We start from the raw sequence: 25,204 nt of genomic DNA on the forward strand, positions 1-25,204 counted from the left end.
GTCCAAAATGTTCTTTCCTTCGGGTCTACTTCACGTATAATCTTGAAAAGGAATGATCCAGGAAGCGAAACGGGGGAGTTACTATGATCCCAAAACTCTCCCATTCCTTAAGACTAGCCAGGTGTGTGATGAGTGTTTGCAGCCAGTTTGTAAGGCGCCTGACTGCCTATGTGAGTGCCAGCATCCAGTTCCCGTCTGAGCGCACTCTTTCACACAAACCTATCGTGGAAGTAATGCAATCGATGAACGGGTCCTTGCTTTCGGTGTTTTTTCTTGACTATTAGCCTCCACAGCTGACAATGGCGTTCACGAGATTTTCTATCCACAGGCCCTGTGAACGGATGGAAGAGGAAAATATTCAGCGGTGTGCAGGAGCGGTGGAATAGCTTTGTGCCGCAGATACGTTTTCAAAGAGCCTTGGCAAGCACATAATGAAGGAACAGGGGCGACGTCTGCGAATTGGAACTTCCGGCTGGCCTTCGTTTGCAGACACTGCCATTATCCCTCCGTGCTCTCTTCCAAAGATGTAACGGTCGTTCTGCATCAGAAAGAGCTACCTCCAAAGATTTACTTGCAGTGCCATTAAAAGCAGCCAGTCTCGGCGGCCCTAGCAGCTGGAAACCCACCTGAGTGTTCCTGCTGCCGTTATTCTCGAGCTTGCAAGGAGGGTACTTCGTGAGTGCTCCTAATTCACTTCTATCGTTGGCCCGTATTTTCCCTGCAGTCGCAGCGTCTGTACTCTCTTCCCTTCTGTACGTAGACCGTTCGGCGGTCACCTGCGGCAGCTGCATGCACCCCCTAAGATCTGCCTTCAGTGAGCTGGGATGATGAAATACGTGAGAAGAATGTATGAAGCCGTACCCCAAGCACCTGTCTACGCTAGCTCCTCCCACGGCATTTGAGATCCTGACTCAAAAAGTTCAATACGCTAGCTCCTCCCACGGCATTTGAGATCCTGACTCAAAAAGTTCAAAGGGAAAATTCTGCATGAGTCAGGCACTCATGAAAATCTGCAAGTGCTCCTAATTCATTTCTGTCGTTGGCCCGTATTTCTCCTTCAGACGCAGCGTCTGTACTCTCTTCCCTTCTGTACGTAGACCGTTCGGCGGTCTCCTGCGGCAGCTGCATAAACCCCCTAGCATCTGCCTTCAGTGAGCTGGGATGATGAAATACGTGAGAAGAGTGTATGAAGCCGTACCCCAAGCACCTGTCTACGCCAGCTCCTCTCATAGCATTCGAGATCCTGACTCAAAAAATTTAAAGGGGAAATTCTGCATGAGTCAGGCACTTATGAAAATCAGCATCCGTAGACTACGCCCGTGGGCGCGATTTGAACTTGTTGAGCTAACCGGCCGCCTAAGCGATCCTCACCACATAGTGCCTTCACGCAGTAGTCCACCGGCTCTTCGAACAGCCATTATCAGGGGTGGGTGTCTTGTTGCATTTGCTCTGCTGCATTCAAGCACTCGTCAGCATGCAGCTTCTGAAGGTCTGCACGCTAAGCCCCCTAGCAGCTCGAAAGGCACCTGGATGAACTGATGCAAAAACAGATTTCAGAGTACTCGCAACCTACGCCCCGATCTGCCACTCATCAAGCATGCCAGATAGTGCGCGTTTATTGCAGCAGCCAAAGGCGTTTCGCTGGTTAGATCGCAAGGCACGAATAAGCTTACAGTTTCTCGCGCACACTTCAGATTGCAGCGAGAGAGAAAATACATGCTGCTCAGCAAGTGCCAACTGTTGTACAACAATCAGCAAATGCTTCAAACGTTCAGTGCGTTCTGCTGGGCAGAAGCCTCATGCAAAAAAGTTCAGGGAAACCATCTATATGTGCGCCTTCACTGCGCATTTGACCACATTGGGCACTGCAACCGGGGAATGTTCCCCGCAGTGTTCACCTATAACTGTCAAAAAGCACCTGCTGAGTTTGCGAAGAAAAATAAATAGAGCGTCGCCACATGCTTTCATACGTAAATCAGGCAAGCAGCCGTACGCCTGTTGTGACGATTAATAGTGCTCACTTTCAAGGGAGAGGGGGGATGGCGAAGTGAATGCGGTGGAAGCAGGGCTGACTAAGATGCAGCTTAATAACGCCAACATGTGAAAAGTCTCAACAGGTGTGGCTGCAAGTGGCGATTTGGCGAATACGATACAAACGGTGACTGCGGTGACTGCAGTGCGTACTGCCAGAGGGTACTACAACAGAAGAACCGAGGCGACTAGCTCTGTCAAGTGATGCAACATCGGGCCATGGAAGCTTTGCCATCGCTTGACTCTGTGCAGAGGCCTAAATGAACATCACCACAGAATAGAAACATGCATATGGACCTGGCTGCTATATGGCGGTAATCCACCTGGCTGCTATATGGCGATAATCCACCGTGTGGTAGTAGAAATACATAGTAGTACCTGACCAGCTTGCATGCTTCGCCGATTCAGCCGGACATGCGAAGGGCAATGGCAAACATGCGCAAGCGGATCCTTACAATGCGCATCTTTGGCGTCCACTCATAATTCGGCCTTTATTGCGGCAGCCCGTGGTTTGCTAAGTCAACGATATACACGCCAGGGAAAAACTGCTCCTACGTCCATGGTTGTTGAAGAAATTGCAAAGAGTGATAGGCCAGGTCAATCCAAGGGTCTTCTGGCGCATCTCGCCAGTCCCGTTTGGGCACCGGCGCAGCCCAGAATGCACCCGACTGACTTCAAGTGTTTCTTTGCATACTTAATCCGCGTTGTCACCTTTTGTCCTCCCGTTCTCACAACGCCAGTTGTCGTAAAAGGAGCGCCTGAACGCTCGATGGCACGTTTTTTTGCATAACAGCTCATTCTTGAGGGAGGCAGCTTCAGCTGGTCGTAGCCGCATGCCTTGTTTCAACGACTCTATTGCTGAACTCAGTTTCAATGCTAGAAGTGCATAATCTCGGCAGCGACGCTGGGGGTACTCTACTGGATCAAAATCCACACTCGAAGGAATCTTGTCAACGAGCTTCTGCCACCACTGTGAGGTTTGCATCGCCCCCCCCAGAACTTGCGATGCATGCAATAGTGACTCCAGGATCAAATACCGAACCCCCAAGACCGGTACAGCATTGGCGGGTGATAGATCTGAGACCGCTGTCCTTTGGAAGTGGTACGCATGGCCTACAAGCCGTTCGCAGATACGAAGCAGCCCGTTCGCTTCGCTATCAGAAAGACTTTCCTTTGAAAGGGTTGCATCAATGTACACCATAAACGTCTCCCATTCCTTCAGACTACTGCTGTACGTAAATGCCGACTTAATGGAGAACACGTCCAGAAGCGCGCTTGCGTCCACCTGCGGAAGCTTGTAGAAAGCGTTTTGGGTCTGAACAACTTGCGCCGAAGTTCCCGGTTGTGGACCGTAGCTTTCAGAGAGTGAGGCGGAGGAAACATTCGTAGTTTGGCCAGTGCATGCAGAGTAAGAGCACTGGATAGCTTCATAATTGTGCAACAATTGTCCAGGAGCCGACGCTGAACCACTCGGTTCCCCAGCTTCCTCTTGCCAGGCAGATGCAACTGGTAAGCTTACTCCATCTCCGCTTAAACCTGGACTGAGCGCAGAAGTGTCCAAAGGAGGTGGAAGCCACTCATGGGGAACACCTTCAATAGCTTTCGTCAGCCGGTCGTCGGCGTCCGCCTCAGGAGTGTCCCACCACGCAATGCTGAACCCACCAAACACCTCTTCTGATGCCTGCAGGTCTCTGAACTCCAATGTGGGCATAGGTGGGGACTCTACTGAAGCCGTATCCCCCCTCAATCTCTTCTGAAGCCACCCTTGTGGTCCCCACGTCTCCGCTGGTTCGAGTTGCCTTTTTTGTCGCACAGATCCCAGAAGGGGTGAAGAATGCTGATGGTCTGAACTTGGCTGATTGCTTTGAAGTAAAGGTTGTTGAAGTATCGATGAACCGGCAGACGCTGCTAACCCCGAGATCGTGACAGTTGGGTCTAGGCATGGGGTTGAGGATGAGCAAGGATGTGCAGATAAGGCTGGAACAGCACTGGATCCAAATGAATCCATATTTCCAGTCACGATAGGTCCAGACCAGGTGCCCTCCGCCGCTGTATATGGTTCAACGCCAATATATGGTGGTGACATGCGCAGTTGCATTGAGGATGTGTAGGGCCTCTCATCATTGTTATAAGCCTCTGAACCAACAAGTGGGCCTCTCTGCGGGCCGTAGCTGCCTTGAATATGAAATCCCTGTGTATAGGGAGAAGACGGAGAAGTTTCGCTTACAGTTGTCATGCCCAGTAGGCCTTGCTGGAGGCCAGGTTGCGCCTCAAGATGGGGACCTCTCCCTTGCTGTGACTGAACAATGTATGGGAACGGGGAAGTGTTACTACTTTCGGATGCCATTTCCAGACACAATTCAACAATGGAAGAAACCACAGGGTCTTCATCTAATGGGGGCCTTCTACCTGCAAGCCGTCGTGGCAAGTTGCCGCGCCCCGCCCAACTGTGGCACTTGCGGAAGTAATATACGATGATGGTCACAAGTACCACCACAGAAAGAAGCGCAGCACATATCTGGCGCGGATATGTGTGGAAGGAACCCCGGCGTCGTCTGAAGGATGTGGTCGAGCCCGCAGTTTGAAGGAGGCAAGAAGCTGGATTGCCACCGTCACAGGGTCCACATAATAATGAAACGGCTGTATCCTTGAAGTCAAACGGAGTCTGCATAGGCAGGCTCTCCATCAGAGTGCCCTCCAGTCGCATCACGCTTGACGAAAACTACTCTACGAAAAAGCAACGCCAGGAGCTCGGGCCGTTGAACCCATGTACTAATTTATTCGAAGTTAATTCGGTTCAGCCATTACTGACAGATTTCGCCGCTTACGATGCGTCTTGAATTTCAAAGTCGTGCTTGGTGCAAATGAGAAGCCGGTGGATGATTTCCAGCTCGCGTTTCATATAAATTTCCCCTTATCAAGATGCATACGCGGACTGCAAGACGTTTCAAAAAAATGCACTAGAGAATGCCTATAGCAAATTACAGTAGTAACGTAGTGCCAAGGCTGAGGATTCCGCCGGTATAGCCGAAACGCTTCATTGATGTGAACGACAAAAGCGACCAAGACAGATTCACCCATCAAGCAGGCGCTTCCCCCGCGGTGTGGATTTCCTTGGTGAGGGCCATAACGTTGTGGACTACTGGAACTTTTTCTTGCCGGTTATTCTCGTCATTTGGAGGACTGGCCGTCACATGTTTTTCCCGTGGATAGCCAGAAGCCGCATCACAGCATGTATTTACTTCTCGACGAGAGAGCAATCCGTGTCGTGCCTGAGCTCGATAAAACTGCCGCACCCCAATACTTTTAAGGCCCCTGAGCCGACAGAGCTGCGTTTTAGCCATACAAATCCGCAAAAGAGCTACGCAATCCTAGTGGGCATATGTCAACGAGGATGCGATCAGGAGGCACCTTGGTCTCTCGTCGAAGATGGCAACGCAATCAACATCAACAATCCTACCAAAAATAGGAGGCTGCCTAAGTGAAGGCAGAATGCTAACGCTCAAAGGCCGAGAGCTGGATGTACCGGACAACTGGGGATCGCTTCGTTCATCTGCGAGCAAGAAACAATACATACGGGACGCCTAGCACCCCATATTTTACAGTCGGCAACCGCTGCATAAAATACCCTTGAATTTACCTTGCCTTATCATAATGCAAATACAAAGAGCCTTGCAGGGTCTCTTTTGTACCTGCTCAAGGCCTCCCTGGCTCGCCGCGCTGAGACGACTGTCCCATCGATGAGGGGCTTCCATGGCTATCGTTCGCTTCGTGCACTCACACATAGCTAATAAGTCTAGATGCCTATGAATTCATAAAATTGCCTTTACAGGATCTCCGGCATAAATCTCCACTAAAGCGAAGACCCTCGTGAACTCATACAGGCTCCGCCACCCCGCCCCCCACCCCCTGAGGGAAACCCCCCACAAGCGTATCCTCAAGGCCTCATTCGTTTGTTCGCAATGAAGCTGTTGCTACATGCTCGATGGCACACGTTTCGAATAATAATAATTTATGTTTCCGACGGGGGGAATTAGAGCGCTCTACTGCAGGTAGCCATAGTATTAAGTACTGTGGCTAGCTGACGGAGCCAATCATTCAGTGAGCAGCTGCCAACCACGGCTATTACTACGTGCGACCCTATACACACCTATGTACGTGCTCACTCTATATCTACTGCTACACTCAGCGAATCTTCCCTTGATAAACGTAAGTAAGTAAGCGGCAGGACCCCTAAACGCACTCGCCGCTCATAACCCTTAAGGAGAAAAACCGAGCAAGCCCAGGACCTGGGGTTCTTGCCGAGCAGCCATAGCCTCAAGGCTTCTTTTTCTGTGTAATGTTACTTTATTCATTTCTACTGAGGATGCTCTTACTCTTCTTCTAACAAGCTCTATGAAGGTCAGGGGACCATTCGGTTCTTTGTAGGAGTTGTTGGTTTGCTGAGAAAGCAATACCCCGACCGCTATGCCGTTGGCCTAAGATTCAGTGTCGAATACTCGATGGCGCTGCCGGACTCCAAGATGGTAGCTCTTGCAGTAAGCTCTTATTACCGTATTTGGCTGAGGGACTGGCACTGTAGTCGAGGCGTTGACCCGCAAGGGGTCAACGCCTCGACTAGAGTGCCGGAAAATTGGCAATCACAGCGCAGATGTTTACGGCGTACAGCTCAAGAAACAAGAAAAAGCTACCCCTGAGAAACTGCGAATTGCAGTACCATGCGGCGGCGTTCCAACGCGCGTAAGGACGACGGTTCCTGTGATCACGTACCGTACATTTGACAGGGGGTGGCTATAGTTCCAAAGTTGTTGCAAAGAGAAAAAATCCTGATACAGGGCTCTTTGTCTGCAGGTTTGATGGAGAGGTCACACTGGCGCATCATGCGCTGTAGGCAAGCAAACACTTGCGCAGCGCAACCGCCAATACATCTCCTAGCGAGAAACCTTTCATGCCAGAGTACCATGATCTGCATGAGTGCTCACACAGGAACCTATACACTTCGTTCATAAATCTCCAAAGGTTGACAAATCAGGTGACTTTCGGCAGACACAATTCATACTCCACCGGTAGCCATGCAATGCAAGTGGTGTTTGGCTCCCCCCTCCATCGGATGACACTCAAGTCCACTGTTAATCACCGGGAGGGGATGACGAGGAAGCATCATCCTCACGCCAAGGTTTCCACTTGGGCTTTTTGAAAAACGAAGGAGAATACTCACTGCAAAACAAGCTTTGCTTCAATTCTACTGTTTCACGGGCATCAAGACGCGATCCATGCTTTAAACACGCAATGGCTCGGCTTAGCCTTAACGCGAGAGAAGCATTGGGATTTTGGAGGGCAGATTTCTCAACTAGAAACTTAAAACGCACATCACATGGCATATTCTGTACAAGCTTGCCCCACCACTCCTCTACATGCATTGAAGGTCCTAGCGCTTCCGACAAGGCTAGAAGTGCATCCAACGCCAAGAATCGCATTCCCAGGATGCGGCAAACCTCGTGTGGCCTCAAATAGCTAACAGGCTCTAAATGGAAGTGGGTCAGGCAATTCACAAGTCGTTCGGCCGCTCGAATAGCAGCAGTAACCTCCTTCTCAACAACAGCCTCCTTTGAGAGAAAATTACGCAAGGCCAATATGCCGTAGTACGGCACGGTTAGCAGTCTGACGCTCGTAAATGCTGAGGTTGTGGAAAACACAGTTGTGATAGCAGAAGAATCCACCCTTGGAATTCGATAAAAGAGATGCAGTTCTGGATTCAGAACAGTCGAGGGAACCAATGACTGAGGAAATATAGAAGAGGGTATCATCTTTCCCCCTGAATGTTTCTTCCGCTTCATCTGTCCAGGTGCAGAACCAGCCACTGTCGCCAACGAAGTAGTTGACGAGGCGTCCGGATATCCCTTCCGCTTCGTACCTATCACGGGAAACTTTGCCCCCACACCCCTTGCGGATAGAGTTCTCAGTCCAGTTGAGGGCCCCTCTTCAGGATCAGAATCGCCAGAATCCGGCTCTGGAGGATCAGACCAAGGGGGTATCTTTAGGGATGTTTGTGGGCTTGGGTTCAGTGATACCGGAGGCTGATCTGTTGTGAGTGCTCCGCTCCACCCTGAAAACTCGAACTGGAGGTGCCCCCCAGCGGAACTACCAAGTGAAGTTTCTGGAGAGAATAGTGTGAAATGCTCTGCTGGAGACGGATTCTTCGTTTCCAATACTGAGTAGGCTGCAGCAGACAAGCTCGACCCTGAATGGCCAAGCCCGTGGCTAAAACTCCACGTCAGCATGCTCCCAGGAGACCGTCTCTGATTTGCCACTTGGTACAATGGAGGGGAGTTTACTCCTGGCGTTTGCGCTGCAACCGTTGCTGGAGTGTGAGTAACAACCGTTGCTGGAGTGTGAGTAACAACCGGTGCGTGAGTTGAGGCAAGGATTTGAGGTTGGGGTGGCCATCCCCAGAACTGTTCGATCGTCTGACCGCTCTGAGGTGCACGCTGACCAAGCCCAGACCGAAATAATGACGGTGATGCCGCTGCCAACGTTATGCCCGTGGTTGACAGCACAGACGTAGCTGGTAAGGCCGGAAAAAAGCCACCTGTGGCGATTTCGTCCATCTCGAGACAGAGGTCAACAATGGCCCGTGTATCAGGGTCTTCTGGAGGGTTGGTCCCATCGCTTGCCAGCCGCCTTCTCCCATCTCCATATCTTCTCCAGCTGCCAAGGAAATGGAAGCACTTTGACAAGAGCGTCGCAACTGCCAGTGCCGTTAGTAGCACTGCCCAAGCTCCGCAGACAGAGGAAGTGAGTGAGCGCCGACTTCTCCCCAATATTCTATATTTCCCATTTGCGTTGTCGAATCGTTGCAGATCGAACCGTTGCATATCAGCGGAAACATCAGCACTGTGCTGCCTGGTGAGCAGGACACGGGAACCAATCTCTGCGCGGGACGGGCGATGCATAGCGTCGTCTCTGCTAACAGGCTCTGTTAGACATGAAGAGGAAAGAAATACCTTCCCTTAAACTAGTAAAGAGAAGGTGGCTCTTAATCCAGTATTCTTATCTTGAGAGACCCTCCGCTTCACTATGTGCAATGCTCGCCCCCAACGAGTCCCGTTTCAAACCTACAGTGCACATAGGCTGAGACGACTTGTGGTTCAGCCAGCGCTATTTCGCCGTTTGTTAATGCACTTACACAAGCGAGGAGATTAATTGCATTACCTGCATCTGCCAAACGTGCTGAGCCCCGGCTCGCCACAGCTCAATGAACTGTAGTGAAGCGGTCTGGCACTCGAAGCACCCGTGCAAGACATAAGAAGGTGCTTTTCCTCAGCAGCTTCTTATTTACTGAATGTGAGTGACTCCTGGGATTCTAATACTGCGTTATACGATAACTGGTGGAATCACGGAAGGCAAGGGTGCACAACTGACGCCCTTCCTGCCCTGTACGGACGGAACGGTCCGAGCACTTGCTCCCAGTTCCTGGCACCTTCGCGCTCCCCCAGTCCAAAGCGCAAGTACGCCGAGCCTAAATTGTATTTTTCTTTGCTGTCATGGCTGATTACGCTTTTTAATGCCCTCACCGTCTCCTTCGTTGTACATCGTGCCGTTTGTCGTAATCCACCGCCGTGTTTAGTGAGACGAATGCAACAACCTCACGAGATGGGCCCATTGAAATTGTTATTGAAAAAGAAGCATCTTTTCCACAACAGCCGCTTTTTAATGCTCTTCTGGGATCAGCAGGTACCATTGGACACAAGCTTTTTCGTGGGCAGAATACGTCGAGGTACGGCTTCCATTTAGCTTATTTGTAGCAGGGTGTGTGCAAAACTGGTACATCAGCGCTTACTTGGCCTTACTAGGGAACCTAACAAGCAAAAAAAAGTACAGCAAATCTCTGTATGGTTAGTACAGACGGAGGCAGGGGGATTTGTTGAGCTTGCCCATGAAGTACCCTCGTAGCGAGTTCGGACGGGGTGCGTCCCACGTTATGCCAGGCCGCTGACCCCAAAAGAGCATAGGAAAACGGCGGTCGCTAACAATTTTAAATGCGCTCTTCACCTGGACAGGGTTAGGGCTTTTTCTAGGCCCTTGGACCGCTGTGCGCCCAATGATTGGGGACTGGGTGAGAGAGGAACTGTTTCCTGTAAATCGTACCTTAGGACTTTTGGCTATGTGGCTGTACATGAGAATCACCGGAAAAGGCGGCGGACTCTCCTCACACTTAGTAGCACGCTTGGTTCATCGTGACAAGTGGGTGCAGACAACTCCACTGCTGGTGCAGGGCGGCCTGCTGCACATCAGTGCCTAGGCCTGAAGGTGCTTTAGAAAAAAGCAGAGGTATGTCTAGAAACTCCCCAAAGTTTTTTCAAGACCTCAGCCGTTTCGTTTGCTGGCGATATGGAGGCTGATCAAGATATGCCCTCAGACTAAATGCTGATCAACGGTTGGGGGCCTTGTCTTGTTGACACCGTCTTAGTAACTGCATCTTATCTAGCGGAAAATATCTTTCCAGCAAAAGCAGCTCATGAAGAATGCCACCGCCTTTGATGACCAGATATGACGGGCGGCGCAACTCGGCGGCAGTGGAAGAGTTCGTTTCACTTCTGAAAGCCTCCAAAAAGCACTCGAAATGGTGCAGTTGATAGTGGCCCCTTCCTTTCTAGAAGGGGTCTCACGGCAATGATGGGAATATCTAGCCAACGGCGCCACTTGCCAGGGGTACATCCGGAGTATAGAAGCTTTCCGAGATGAGTTGCGATGTACTTTAATTCCCATTCTGGCAAGGGAAAGCGCAAAGGCAGAACTAAAAAACCGGATAAGACGGGAAGCTGTTGATACAGCGCTACATCGAGAAGGCGAACAGAAATCGAACGGGTAACTAGGAACTCAGATATCAGTGTTAAGGGCAGGGCTGTCTTCGGCAACGTCTCCCGATGTTTTACTGACAGCAATGTTTGTTTTAAACAAACAATACTGTCAATAAAACAACGGGGCCACCATGCAACGTTCGACACAGTGGGGGCCGACAGCGGTGACATCCGCAACTGCAAGTAAACGTCGAGTGAACCCTGTGATTATCCAAGTTCCTATAAGTGGTCGGCGCATGATATTCCCGCTTGACACAGGTTGCAAGTGTGTAAACGTGGCTTTAGTTTTGCGTGTATGTGAGGGGCCATGCAGCATTAGTTCCAACCGGGAAGGTTGCCACTCACCTCAGGCCGCCTCACCATCCACATTCCCAGGCCCTTTGGCCCCTGTGCGCAGAACGTCTGGTTGCTGGAGGGGGTCTCAACTGCTTGCTGCGAATTTTCCTTATCAGTTGCCACGCTCGACTGCAGCTCACGATGGTCTCAGGACAAGATCGCTGACCGTCGTCACACTTTGCCCCTAAGCCCGAATCACCTGAGAGCTTTGCCCCTTGCGCTCATATTCGCATTCAGTAGTAAACGGAAAAAAAGGACGACAACAAGCCAAGCGGTGTATCCTGTGCTAAATGAAGCAACACCAATGCGCTGTTAGCGCTCACACCAGGCCCTCCATCGTCTGGCGCCGGAAGTGAGCTAGAATTGATAATCCATGCCATACACCTAATCTACGGCATGGATTGTCAATTCAGGAAGACAATAATGTAGGATGGGTCTTGCAGGTTCTAGATGTGCTAGTCTGTTGCAGAAATAACTCATCAGGGAACCGCGTGTTACGGTTGTTGATGCGCTAGCCTTTTGCGTAACGGGCCAATGGGACAGTTTGAAGCCTTCAAGCCATGTAATGTTCTTCGATTTCCAACCCATCTTTCGGGGATTATCAAAAGGGAAACGCCACAAGCATCTACCATGGAATTTTAGTTCCGTGCGTCGGCCTTCTCGGGCGGGCCATGCACGGTACCAGCCCAGACCAGTCCAGCGTCTTCAGGTCTGCCAGGGGCTGTCAGTAAGCAGCAAACAGGTTCCCGTTTCTATACCAGTTTCACTTTTTGTTTGTTCGGGCAGCGAATTAAGGCCTACTTTCCTTTTGGCAGATTTCTTTGGCTCCTTCGAAACCCCTGTAAGTGCTGCTGGTCACCCGCAGGTGACCTTCGTGGGAGAAGAGTATGTACACGAGCGCCAGCAGTTTTCTGCAGCTTTCTTTTCCCGATTGCCTTCGACTTTTTCGTGTCTTTTGGATCAAACAGAGTTGACGGAGTGGTCGGTGGCTCCTAGACACAGAACTCAGTGACGCCTTACGTGAGAATTCAAGGCCTCTTTCTTTCAGTCTTGCGCCCTGTACAGACGAACAAATCATGCTTGTCCTTTTACAAGAGAGTTTGATGTTGTTTAGGTGAAGCTCGAACACATACCATCGAAACGCACTATTTAATTGTTGATGGTAGTGTACGCCAGCCATCAATCTGCTTCGATGGGCGTCCCCTCTTGCATATTCAAATAAAGACAGCCGAAGCAGAAACGAAGCGACAATTCGAGGCTCCCCGAAGTGACCGGTAGCCTGCTGCTAGCCTTGCTGTTTGACGAACAGTGTAAGCTTTGGCTTCGCATATGAATCCACAGCGACCGCCAGATCAGCAGCCACGACAGCAAGAGCATATTGCTGGCAACTGTGGAAACACAGAGGCCAGTTCAACTCTAGTCCGGCGAAGACACAAAAGTGCATCGGCAAGAGTTTCCCTGCGCTTGACCCTTAGGACTGCCCTTCCAGGCAGCACACAGGCTTCTCGCCAGGGTGCAGCATGCAGGTTGACTCCCTGGACCATTTCTCGACAGTCCACCCAGGACTCTGCACGCCAACATTCTACTGCAACATTCTCCAGTGAAGTTTCTTCTGCCGCAAGCGCCTCTTCTTCTCCTTCAGCAAATAGCGTGCCTGCTGTTTCGGCTGCAGAGAACACGACGAAGCAGCTTCCTCACCTACCGCGGTGGCCCGAAACTTTCGGCTACAACGAATCGTTCCCACAGAGTTGTGAGCAACCAGAGGGGCCTGAAACCTTGTCTGTGCCTGTCACGTCATCGGCTGAGGCTGGCAGGGGAACTGCCTCTACCCCTTTGGAGATCTACACGCCAGCGCATCTGCATAGCGAACTGTTCTGCTGCGCAGCGCAAGCGGGGGCAGCCGCAGAGGCTGCAGAAACTGTGGCTAACCCACCAGAGCTGCTTACGCCGCGCAGGACAGTTCGCCGTCACTTTAATCTTTTGCAGCAGATAAATCTCCAAATTGAAGCCCTTCACGGCATCCTGCATCTCTACAAAGACCTAGAACTGGAGACTTTTGCTGGCGGCAATTCCAACAGCACGGGGAACGGGAGCAACGCCATCTGCAGCAACGGCGCATGTGACGACAACAACGGCAGCAGCGGTAACAGTGAAAACGATTCCAGCGCAAACGGCCACCACACCATCAGGCGTACTAACAAGCTGTGGCCCTTTTTGCTCTTACTGCAAGAGCAGATGCACCTATCATATGAGACTCTCCTGCAAACAACAAATCTGCTTCCAAGTCTGTTGTACGAAGCGTTGTGCAGGCATTGCGGGGCTGAGCAAACTGTCAAGGCTGAGCGATCGCAACACCAGCAGCAGACGAAAGAAGGACAGCAGCAGCTGCAACATCAGGGTGTGTCCCAGCATCTTCCTGCCCAGGGCCACTCTCCAGCAGCTCTGAAAACACGAAGTAGCAGGAGACTAGCTTTTCTGGCAGAGAAGAAAGCCGCTGAAGCCGGTGCGGTGACTGTAGGGCCTTCTAAAACAACTGCATTAGCCTCCACCTCAGGAACAGCCATCGCAAAGACATCTGTTTCAAGACCATCAACTGCAGCCACAGGGGCAGCAGCGAGAAGTGTCGCTGCACCACCTCCGTTGTCCTTGTCCCAGAGACAACATCTGCTGCTTCATCTAGAGCTGAACAAGCAACACGAAGGAGTGCTAAAGGCCTTGTGTTCAGTCCTGGACAGCCATCTCGAGCAGACCCAATCCACAGAACTGGAGCCGCCGCAGCAGCACTATCAGTAGCCAAAACTGTGACCTACCAGATGGAGCACCATCAACGAGGAGCTCCTCCCAGTTGCATGCAGAAGGCATTTAGTACCCGAAAACGTGATGAGCCCACCTTAAGCCAGTGGCCCGCTGGACCTGTTTTTCGCCCCCTCTCTGTTGCTGGTGGGAGCGTTCCCACAGAGGGGGGTAGAGAATCTGTCGATGAGAGGCAGCATCAGCAGCAGCTGCAACAGCAGCAGCAAGCCAGCAACATCAACGCCACAGCAGGGGAATTGCAAGGACCGGAAAAGGATGTCCTTCTGGAGCAGCAGCTTCACGAAGTGCATCGGCAGCTACATGCACTTCAGTGTGTGCAGCAACAACCACAGCAGCAACCACAGCCCAAATGCCGAAGAACAGCTTATTCGAAGCCCCAGCAACACCTGAATCATCAATTACACTTATCGCAGAAGCAGCAGCAACAGCAACGGGAAGAACCTCATGAGCAGCTACAGCAGCTTCAGCTACAGCATGTGCTCGAGGTTGCTACAGGTCAGCAGGCGGTGAAGTCGCTTCCTGTGCAGCACCCCCGCCAGCAGCAGCGAAAACAAGAGCGAATGACGCAAGCCAACTCAAAACAAGCGAGCCACATCTCACACCAGCAGAGGCAACAGCAGCGGAGACCAAGACACGAAAGGCTGCAACAAAGACAGCAACACCATCAGTATCGGAGACAATCCCAGTCGCAACACCAGCTCCGATTGCTGGAGCAGGAGCAACAACTCGAAATTGTACGGCAAGATATAGATGCAATAGAAAAATTTATGCATCAACAACAGCAGCTGTTCATGTCTCACGATGAACCCGATTTGCATCCGGCAGTTGAAGTAGTTGTGCACGAAGAAGTCTCCCCCCCTGCAGAGCTGCTGCAGGAGTTGCAAAACTATCAGCAGGACCTCGATATTCAGCCGCAGCAGCAGCAGCAACAGCAGCTGCAGCAACAGCAGCTGCATTTCCCAGATGAGACGCCATATCAGCTGCCGACTGAAAAGCAGCTCGAAGGCCGCATATGTCTCCCGCTGGCTGTAGAAAAGCAGCAGCTGCCTGGGGAGATGCCGGCAAGTAGACGGGAGGAGAGGCCACAGGATATGCATCAGGCATCAGCCTTGCAAGAGCAAACTCTGCTGTACGAAATTGACAGTCTGAGGCAGCAGCAGGAGAAGGAGAGGCAGACAGTCTGGCTAGAGCACAAAGATCAGCTGGAAAGGCTTAGGAAATTGCAGTGTGAACAGATGAAGCTGCAGCCACGGCTGTCTCTGGAGCAGTTGGCGGCGCAGCGGGAACGCCACGTGCAGCAAGGAGAAGAACTGCAGCATCTTCACAGATTGCAATCAGCTGACATTCGACGGAAACAAAGCAGAGAAATGGAGCAGCTCATTCGCAAGGTCAACGGCACCCTGGGCTTTCCCCAGCCCCCCGAACCCCCCACGCCCGCGTGGCCACAGCCGCGCGAATACCTGAGAAAAGTGCATGCAAGCCCTATGAAGGACGAGGACATCCACGCGGTGATGCAGCAGCAGATGCTGCTCAACCACGAGGAAGAGACTTTCCTTGTTGAACAGGAAAAAGAACGGCAAAAGAAAATACAGACAGAAAAACAACTCTACAGGAAACGCATGGCAGAAGCTGGACATCAAATTCCACAAGAGAAACCTAAAAGAAAACCTATCAAACTTGTTGACACAGAACATGTGGGGGGTTTCAACCAGCTGCAGCAGCTGCGGTTCCAAATGGACGCTGAGGATGGGCAGCAACAGCAGCAGCCGCAGCAGCAGCGGGGAGAAGATCAGGGACCTCGAAAGCAAAAGACTATAAGGGATTTCAATAAGGAGCAGCTGCTGCAAGATAGAAAGATGCACAAGCTTCGCGAGCACCGCTGGCCAGAGAAGGGCCTCCAACGATTGAGAGAGAGGCAGCTGCAGGAGAAGCTGCGGTGGCTGCGGCACAAAGAGGGCGGCGTAAACAATAAGGGCAAGCAAACGAAAGACGAGACGCAGGAATCACATACACGCACAGAACTGCAGAGCGAGATTTCCTCGCAGCAGAAGACCAACTTCATGATGCAGCAGCAGATGCTACAACAGGGACAGCGTAACGCTTGCTTGCAGGAACAGCCCACTCACACACCTGCAGCAGGGGAACCTCTGCAGCGGGATGTTCAGTCCCCATTGAATTCTGCAGCAGCACAGCACCACCCTCTGTCACCTCAGCAGCAAAGTGCTGATCACGTGCAAGAGGAAGAGCAGCAACGCACCCCGCTGTCGCAGCACCACGAGATCTGTATGCTTCCTCAGGATAGTCAGGAGGAGCCCCTAGCACGTCCGCGACCGCGGCTGCTGCAGCAGGAGCAGCTGCATTTGCTGCCTCCCCCAGCACTTTGCCAAGCACATCAGACTGATAGCGCAGCAGCCAGCAGCCAGGAACACCAACTCCCTGCAGAGCGTGTAACGCAGAGCGAAGAGCGGTTTGTAGAGCATGGCTTGGCGATGTACGGGCAAGAGAGGCAGCAGCAGCAGTTGCACGTCGAACAACCCCACAAAAACACAACGGGAACAGAAGGGGTCTGTACAGCATTCGGAATAACGCTTCACCTGCAGCATCAACCCAAAGGGTTGCTGCAGTACGCTACACAAAGCAGCGCATGCCAAGAGATACACCTAAACAAGGAACCGGTGAATCAGCAAAGTATGGGATCGGTCCAGAGCTCGATGCAAAAGCAACATTTTCAAGAGGAGCAAACGACGCTGCAGGAGGCACCAGCAGGGGCTAAGCCGCTGCAAGTTCAGCAGCAAAACCAACACCAGCGCCTGCTGCAGCAGTTGCATAAAGCGCATGCAGTTGCAACGCAACAGCAGCAACAGCAGCAGCCACGCGACTCTTTGCGCAGCACAGCATCATGGTCCCAGCAGCAAGAACTGCAGAAACAGCATCAGCAGCATCAGCAACAACAGCAGGAGTGGCAGCCTCAAAGTGAACCTCAACAGTTTGGAGAGCCACAACCGGGTGTTTGTCTCTCTGCTAACAATGAGCAGCAGCAGGATCCTATGATCGGCGGGCAGCAGCACCAGACACACCAGCAACCACTGGCACTGCAGAGTTGCAATCTTGCCGCAGGCACCGTTGCAGAGCTGCAAGTGTCCACGCTGCAGCAGCAGCAGCAGCAGCAGCGGCAGCAACAGCAGCAGCCGTCCGACGCATATTTAACTACAGGACAAAGAACACTTACGGACACGACCCCAGCGGAACGGCAACAGCTGCTTCAGCAGCTGCAAATTAAACATGAGCAGAAGCGGCAGCAGCTCCAACAGAGGACGCCGTACGCGCTGCAGCAGCAGTTGCCACAGGCCCAAGAGTTGTCGCTGCATCAGTTACACCTGCAGCGGGACCTGGACGTTCAGCAGCAACTTAACATGCAGCAGCAGCTTCAAATGCAGCAGCTACAGATGCAGCAGCTGCAAATGCAGCATCAACAAGCGCAGCAGCACCAGTTTTTCCAGCAGCAGCAGCAAACAATGCCGCGGAACCAAATGTGGCCACAGCAGCAGCTTGAGCAGCAGCAGCAGCAGCCTCTTCAGGCTCAGCAAGAGCAGCAGCAAGAATGTTTCAAGAAGCTGTTGGGCCTGCAGCAGCATCCAGAAGCTCAGCAGCTGCCCCACGTGCAGCCGCAGCAGCTTCTGCAGGTCGTGGAGCATCCCGTGCAGCCGACAGAAGCAACAGCAGCAGTGCAGAAGCACGAAGCGCAGTGTCAACTGACGCAGCAGCGGCAGCCCCTGCAGCACCAGGGGCAGCAAGAAGTACAGCCCGTGCATGCGCGGCGGCAGCAACGGATTCCTGTGCAGAAGACGGCTAACCAGCTGCAGGTGCCCACTCAGGATATATTGATGCTGCAGCGGCAGCAGCAGCTGCAGCAGCGGCAATGCATGCAGTGGCAGGGATCGAGCTTGGAAGAGGCATTGCTGCCGATAGTAGAGCTCCCGCCGCGTCTCGCTGCCCAGCAGCAGCAGCTGCAGTTGAGGTCCATGCCACAGACGCAGCTGCTGCAGCTGCCTCAGCAGCAGCCGCTGCAGCTAGGTCAAGTGGTGCGGCAGCAGCAATCACTGCAGCACCTAGGAGAAGACCAGCAGCAATCGGGTAGGACCCAGCAAGATTTGCTGCAGCAGCAGTTCCTACGTAAGCAACAACTCCTGCAGCAACAACGTTTGCTACAGATGCAGCGACCAGCGCAGCTTCAGCAGGAGCACCTGCTGGAGAGTCACTTACAATTGCAGCAGCAGCTGCAGCAACAAACCCCAACTGGCGAACTGCAGCAAATCATGGGGCACGAGCAAGCACAGCTGCGCCGGCTGCTGCATCAACTAGCTCATAGCAATCCGTGGCAAGCGACTCAGTCTCCGCCTCTGCAGCAGCAGATGCAGATGAAGCCTCCTGCTGCTCACTTCCCGCTGCAGCTGCAGATATCGCAGCAGCTCCAAAGGCTGCGCCTGCAGCACCAGCAGCAGCGCCAGCAGCAGCAGCATATGCCGCAGCCCATACAAGCACAGCAGCAGGTGCAGCGGCTGCTGCAACTGCAGCAATTGCACCAAATGCAGCTAATTCAACTGCCCCACCATCTGCAGCAACTGCAGCAGATGGGCCTCCCGCAGCAACAGCAGACATCCAGTCTACTGCAGCAGCCATCGTCTCCGCATGCAACGACGCTGCAGCAGCAAGCGCAATATATGAAGCATGCTTTAGAGCGGCTGCAGTACCTGCACCAACAGCAGCAGCAGCAGCAGAAGCAGCAGCAGCAGAAGATGCTTCAGGAGGAGCAGCTAGGAAACAATGAACTACTGCGTGATAGCGGCCTGATGAGGAGTTCTTCTTCGCCTTCTATTGTGCAGCAGCACCAGCAAGTGGGGGCACTTCAACAGCAGGTTGAGCAGCAGCAACAGTGCTGGAGAGAGAAACAGGCAAAGCATCAAAAGCAGCAGGAGGGGCACCAAATCTGGCGTCAGATGCAAGAGCAGCAGCAAATGCAATCGGCGCAACTTCAAGACCTACAGGAAGCCCTGAGCCACGGAGAGGCCCCCGACGTCATGTGGAGAGAGGCCAGGGTTCTGCTGCGGGCGCAGATGCGGCTTCACCTGAGGCAGCTACGGTACATTCATCAGCAGCAACGGGAGGCAGTCGCGAAGATGCATGTGCAGCAGCGCGAACAGGTGGAGCAGCAGCAGCAGCAGCATCTGCAACGGCTTGCAAGTACTGTGCTGCGCATCAAGCTCTCGTGGCATCACGACACCATAAACAAAGTGTTGCGGCGGCATCAGCAAATGCAGCTGACGGCCCTAGACGAGACGCAGCAGGAGGAAGAACAGGTCCTGCAGCAGCAGCAGCAGCAGTTTGAACAGGTCGCTGCTGCAGAACCACAGAATCTACCTGAAAATCAGAAGGGGGTGCGGCGAGCGATGCTGCTTCTTGCTCAGGGACCGTTTGTGCAGTGGGAGGAGGAGGCGGAGCCTTCGAAGGAACAGCCGCAACAGCAGCAGCAGCAGCAGCAGCAGCAGCAGCAGCAGCAGCAGCAGCAGCAGCTTCCGCAGGCCTCCCAATGCCCTGAGCAAGAAACGAAGCGATGCGCAGCAATGGAGGTCTTGGAAAAGCTCCAGCGCACGCAAAAGGAGGGCGAGCAGCAGCAGCGACACGTGCAGAAGCAGCTGAAGGAGCAGCATCAGCAGCAACTCAAGTTGCTGCAGCAGGCTCAGGGGACCGGGCTGCTGCACTGTGGAGATGGAGGCAGCACACAGCAGGTCTTGAACAGCATTCTAGGCCTCATGGCTCACCAGGAAGACTTAGACACACAAAAAGCAGAGCTTCTCAACCTCGCAACAAAACAGCTACAAGCCCACCCCAGCACTAGCAGCAGCAGCAGCAGCAGCAACACTACCAATAGGAGCTGCAGCAACACCAGTGGGAGTATTATTAATAGCAGTGGCAGCGGCAGCAACACTGGCAACAGCAACAGCACCAGCGCCATTACTAGCAACAACAGCAGCAGCAGCAGCACAACCGCCGGCAGCCAGAGCGTCAACAGCAGCAGCAGCGGCACGGCTAGTAGCAGCACAAAGTATAGTAGCAACAGCAGTAAACCCTTGGGCCTGGAGGTGGGTTTCCCAGTAAAGCCGGAGGAGAAGACAGATAAAATTATCACTCATAGTTCTTCTCCTTCTTTGGGGAGGGGGGCAGACTGCTCCGCAGGTGGTGCAGCAGATGTGGCAGGGGCAGCAGGTGCAGCTGCAGCAGCAGCTGCTGCTGCTGCTGCAGCAATAGTGCCGCGTGCTTCGCGTTATGCTGCAGCCTTGGGGAAGACCTTCAGGAGCTCTCACCTGCTGCCTCCGCAAGGCTCTAAGGGCCCTGAAAGCCTCAAGGGCGTCCCTTCTCCCCCCCTCTCCTCAGCCCCCCCCAGCAAGCAGAGATTAGATAGAACAGCCCTGGTGGCGCGGGTAGCCCACTTGCTGCAGCAGTCTGATGCCTGCCTCGCGCTGCCTAGAGTGGATACGGGTCCCTTTGCTGCATTGATAAAGTATATCATGCCTGCTGAGGAGCACGGGGAGACGCTGCGGGAGCTGCAGCGGCAGCAGAAGCTGCACAACGAATTGCTGCAGTCTCTTCGATGCATCACCAATAAGACAGAACAAATGCTCGCTCAGTACCCGGAACTTCTCGTTGAGGTCGCCTCCCTAAGACAAAATACACAAGACAGAGACTTGCAAGAGCTTGTTCGCTTTAGCAGCCTCGATACAAAAGCAGCAGTTATCTCTCTAGCTACAGATACTATGAAAGTCATAGCAGCAGGCAAAGAGGCCCCTCTGGTCTCCTCGCTGCAGCAGCTGCAGGAGGCGGGAGGAGACGGGGCAGCAGCAGAACACTTGGAAACCAACTGTCTCCTCAGAGGCCTAGACACTCCCCTTTCTCTTTTCTCTTCCACGGCAGACACACTTCTTCACGCCCCCCTTCTGCGCCTCTGCCCCCCCTCCCCCCTAAACCAAGTGTCTCCTCCTCCAGACGGTGTCTCTCCTGGTAAGCCGTACTTAGCTCCGCTTCATGGGGGGCCCCCGCCACAGCAACCTGTGGGCCTCGAGGAGACAGAGGCTGAGGAGCTTCGCCCCTGCTCCTCCCTTCCAGCTGTCTCTTTGGGTGTCCCTTCGCTTCATGCTGCGCGCCCCTATGCAAAGCCAGAAGAGAATCTAGAGCTCCTAGTTGGAGCTCCTGTCTCTTGCGGAGCAGCAGAAGCACAAGAGGGCCCAGGGGCTCCTCCAGAGGATCTAGGGGCAACGCCTGGGGCCTTTGGGGCCCCCACAGGCTTCCCTCTCTGCTTTAGATCGGATGCACACGGGCTGTATGCATGCAGACAGATCAGCCGACTGGAACGTCACTATGTCGTTCAGCAGCAAGAACGGCTGCTGCTGCTGCATCACCTTGAACATGGAGAGCCGCACCCTCCCCCCAAGCCTCCTCGGGCTCCCCCTAGGCAGAGGGGCCGCAGACGGAGAGGAACAAGAGGAGGCGCTGCCGCCAGGGCTGCTGGAGCTGCAGCCGCCGCAGCAGCAGCTGCTGACGCTGCTTCTGCCGCCGCTGCAGCCGCCGCAGCAGCAGCTGCTGCTGCGAATCCACAGAGCAGCAACTACAACAGCCTCACTAACCAAAGCCTTGATACTCTTGCTGACGTTCAAGGTAGATTTATTGGGTGGCCGCCAGGTGTTGCATCTTATCAGCGGCTTCAGCTTCAAGGCTTGCGGGCAGGGGGCTTGGGAGCCTCTGCTGCTGCTGCTGCTGCTGCAGTTGCTGCTGCTGCAGTCGCTGCTGCAGCGCACACTGGCAGCTGTTTAAGGGCCCCACAGCCGGCCGCCTTCTCTTGGCCTGAAAGACAAAGAGGGTTTGAGATGACTGTTGTGGATGTCCGTTCTCCTAGGGATCGGTGCTGCGGGAAGATGGAGGAGCCTGAGATGTTTGTTGAAGAGATGCCTTTTCCTTCTTGTCTCCTTGTGGGGAGCGAGAGCTGCGTAGACCTTGCTGCAGCAGCAGACGCTGCTGCTGCTGCTGCTGCTGCAGTTGCTGCAGATGGTGGGGTTAGTGGAGGCAGTCTTGTTGAGGGAGACGAAGAGGAGCAGCAAGCAGAGTCCGATGCAAATGCTCTTTTCTTGAAGGCCTTAATGGTCTTACTCAGGAAGCCTCTCCCTCATTCTTCTGTTCTTTTTGGCTGTTACGAATCTCCAGAAAAAAATAAAATTGAGAGGGAAAGTAAACAAGATGCGGCTTTCTTCTTGCGAGGGTATTCGATGCAAGACTATGGGGAGACAGCAGGAGACACTAGGGCCTCCTCTGCTCCGGACAGCTGTCTCCTTGTGCCTCTTTACCCCGTGCAGCAGCCGCACGAGGACAAGCAGCACCAGCAGCAGCAGCAGCAGCAGGATGACGATGATGAGCAGCAGGAGAGCCGAGCTGAAGAGTCCACAAGGGCATCTCCCAGAGACCAGAGTGGAGCTCCTTGTTGTATCGAAGCTCGCGAAGACAGAGAAGCCTTCTTATCTTCCGTCTTATCTCGTTCTTCAGGCCAAGCCAACATCTGTGCAGCAGCGAATGACTGCCTCTACCAGCTGACACGCTTTCAGCAAGCACCTCAGCATGTGCTGCCTGCCAGCAGCAGCAGCAGCAGCAGCAACACGTCTTCCGACACTGCCCCTCCTAACCAGGAATCAGCAGCAACAGCAGCAGAAGAGGCTGCTGCTGTCGCTGCTGCTGTTGTTGTTCATCCTGTTGCAGCTTTCTCTGCTGCTGCGGCTGTGGTGTCTCCCGCTGCAAAGCCAAAGAGGGCAGGGGCTCCCCAGAGAAAAAGAATAAACATTCAGGATAACGCCGACGGAGAGGTCGGGAGGCCCTCAGGAAACAAAAGAATACGAGGGCCAGCCAGCTAGCCACGTTGCAGCCTTAGATATCGCAGGGGTTCTGCAGGCTATCATTGCCCTCTAGCCAGCCTACCCAGATAGCTAGCTATTATTCTATGGTTCTGCTCAGCTGCACAGCAGCTGAGCAAAATCATGCGGTTCATATGGCGCTGCGGCTGCTGCTGCAGCTGCTGATAGGGCTGCTACTTCCTTCAAGAAATGCATCACTTTGCTGCAGCACTAAGCACGAACAACGTTCTGTGTTACTGCAGGTCGTGGGGCCCCCCAGCCGCTTGCTGTTGGAGGCAGGCGGTGTGGCGAGGTATTGTCTTTTTTTGCTTTTGTCTTTTTCTTCGCTGCATTTTAAGGACTACCAGCAGCCAAATGCAGCAAACATATGATCACTGCGCTGCCGTTTGGGGCTCTTATATATTTTTATATTTTTGCATGCGTTGTGCGCCGTTAGTTGGCTGAGGCTGCTGCCCCACGTAGTGGAGTGGCTGCCTCTTAAGCAGCAAAAGGAAGCCACTGAGGCCTTCTTCTACCTCATAGGAGTGAGCGCGACACATACGAACAGCGAAACAGCAAAGTGAAGGGAGTAGCAAACAAAAGCAAACGGGTTGAAAGGGGGGCTTTGTAGAGTGCAGTTTTATTTATAAGCAAATATACATTTAAGTTTTTAATGGGGAGTACTTCAGAATGAAAAAAAAGTGAGGCTAATGCAGATGAATGCGAAACGGACATTCTAGAACGGGTTTAGGGTTTAGGGTTTAGGGTTTAGTGGCTCCACACCATAGACGGGGCTCAACAGGAAACAGCAGAAGCGCTGAGCAGCAACTTAAGCGAATATTGCAAAAAGAGTCAAAAGAGTTCAGACGACAGCATACAATCCAGCAGCTACAGCAGCATCAGCCCCAGCAGCAAGCGCAGCAGCAAGAGCAGCAGGCGCAACAGCAGCAACAGACACAGCAACAACAGCAGAAGCAACTGCAGTACCAGTGGGACCAATACGCCAGCAGCACGAAATAGCAGCAGCAGCAGCAGCAGCAGACACACCAACAACGCCAGCAAAGGGGAAAATGACAGCAGCAGAAACAGCATCAGCAGCAGAAACGAAAGCAGCAGCAGAAGAAGCGAAAGAACCAGCAAATGCATGCGGATAACCAGCGTGCAGACGGCCTTCCAGCTATCCACTTCCTGGGTTAAGTTCTCATTGCATCTTTTTGTGCCTTTTCTGTGCTTAAGTGGAGCAAAGATTTGAGTTGTGGGGTTTGGATCTGTTTGTAATTGTGCTGTCTTTGAGTGCTTTGTAAATAGCAGAAGGTCAGCTGCACTTCTACAGCTTTAAACACAACAGTTTGCATGCGATGCTTTGCCCGAAGCAAACAGAGAGGAAGCACCAAACAACACCAGGAAAAAGGAGGCTCCCTTAAACTGTGCTGTCTCTGCTGCTGCAGCACAAGCTTGTGGGCCTCCCGCTGCAGCAGAAGGTGTTGTTGCAACTGCAGTCGCTTTAGCAGGCAGTGCGTTGCTGCTACAGGTGCTGCGGTTACTGCCGCTGCAGCAGCAGCAGATGCAGCAGCACCAGCAGCAGATGCAGCAGCAGCAGAAGCACCAACAAAGAAAAAAGACTGCTGGATTCCTGGATAGTCCCCTCAAGCCCTTCGTCTGCCAATTGTTGCAGCAATGCCTGCGGGAGCAGCAGCTCCAACAGAAAAAGCTGCAGCAGCAACATCTGCAGCAGCAACTGCTACAGCAGCACCATTCGCAGTACCAACAGCTACAGGAGCAACAGCTACAACAGCAACTGCTGCAGCAGCGAAAGCTGCAGCGCCAACAACCGCAGCAGCAGCTGCTGCAGCGACAACAGCTGCAGGAACAGCTGCAGCAGCGACGACTCCGGCAGCAACAGCTGCAGCAACACCAGCTGCAGCAGCAACTGCAGCAGCAACATCTGCAGCAGCAACGGTTAATTTCAGGTTTAAGGTCCTCAAGAAGAATGCGAAGGAAAAAAGACGCAAAGTTGTGAACAGGGAGCCACGCGGAAGAATTCAAACGCCAACAAAACAAATATGCCGAACTCGTAGACCCGCATGCAACTCAAGTGTTGCTGCTCCTGCTGTTTCTGCTGTCCTGCGTCTGCTTCTGCTGCTGCTGCTGCTGCAGCTGCAGCGGACGTCGTTCATGCAGCTATTAGGGGAGCCGTCGGGCCGCCTGCCGCCCAGCAAAGCAAAGGGATGC

The 25,204-nt window shown here is 53.1% G+C and overlaps 3 protein-coding genes across 3 annotated transcripts; 1 reads left to right on the plus strand and 2 right to left on the minus strand.

The window, feature by feature from the left end:
- Positions 1 to 2,725: 2,725 nt before the first annotated feature.
- Positions 2,726 to 4,378, minus strand: EAH_00039230 (hypothetical protein, conserved; the record flags this gene model as incomplete). Its single annotated transcript, XM_013395360.1, has 1 exon — positions 2,726 to 4,378. The coding sequence occupies one exon, from the start codon at positions 4,376 to 4,378 to the stop codon at positions 2,726 to 2,728; it is 1,653 nt and encodes a 550-aa protein (XP_013250814.1).
- A 2,782-nt stretch (positions 4,379 to 7,160) lies between these two features.
- Positions 7,161 to 8,906, minus strand: EAH_00039240 (hypothetical protein, conserved; the record flags this gene model as incomplete). Its single annotated transcript, XM_013395361.1, has 1 exon — positions 7,161 to 8,906. One exon carries the CDS (start codon positions 8,904 to 8,906, stop codon positions 7,161 to 7,163), a length of 1,746 nt encoding a protein of 581 aa, XP_013250815.1.
- Positions 8,907 to 12,557: 3,651 nt separating this feature from the next.
- Positions 12,558 to 24,992, plus strand: EAH_00039250 (hypothetical protein, conserved; the record flags this gene model as incomplete). Its single annotated transcript, XM_013395362.1, has 5 exons — positions 12,558 to 13,731; positions 13,884 to 22,945; positions 23,236 to 23,285; positions 23,761 to 23,961; positions 24,353 to 24,992. The coding sequence occupies 5 exons, from the start codon at positions 12,558 to 12,560 to the stop codon at positions 24,990 to 24,992; spliced, it is 11,127 nt and encodes a 3,708-aa protein (XP_013250816.1).
- Between the last annotated feature and the right edge of the window lie 212 nt (positions 24,993 to 25,204).

The sequence above is a fragment of the Eimeria acervulina genome, genomic scaffold (genome assembly GCF_000499425.1).
Source record: "Eimeria acervulina Houghton genomic scaffold, Eah_scaff460, whole genome shotgun sequence".
NCBI lineage: Eukaryota > Apicomplexa > Conoidasida > Eucoccidiorida > Eimeriidae > Eimeria > Eimeria acervulina.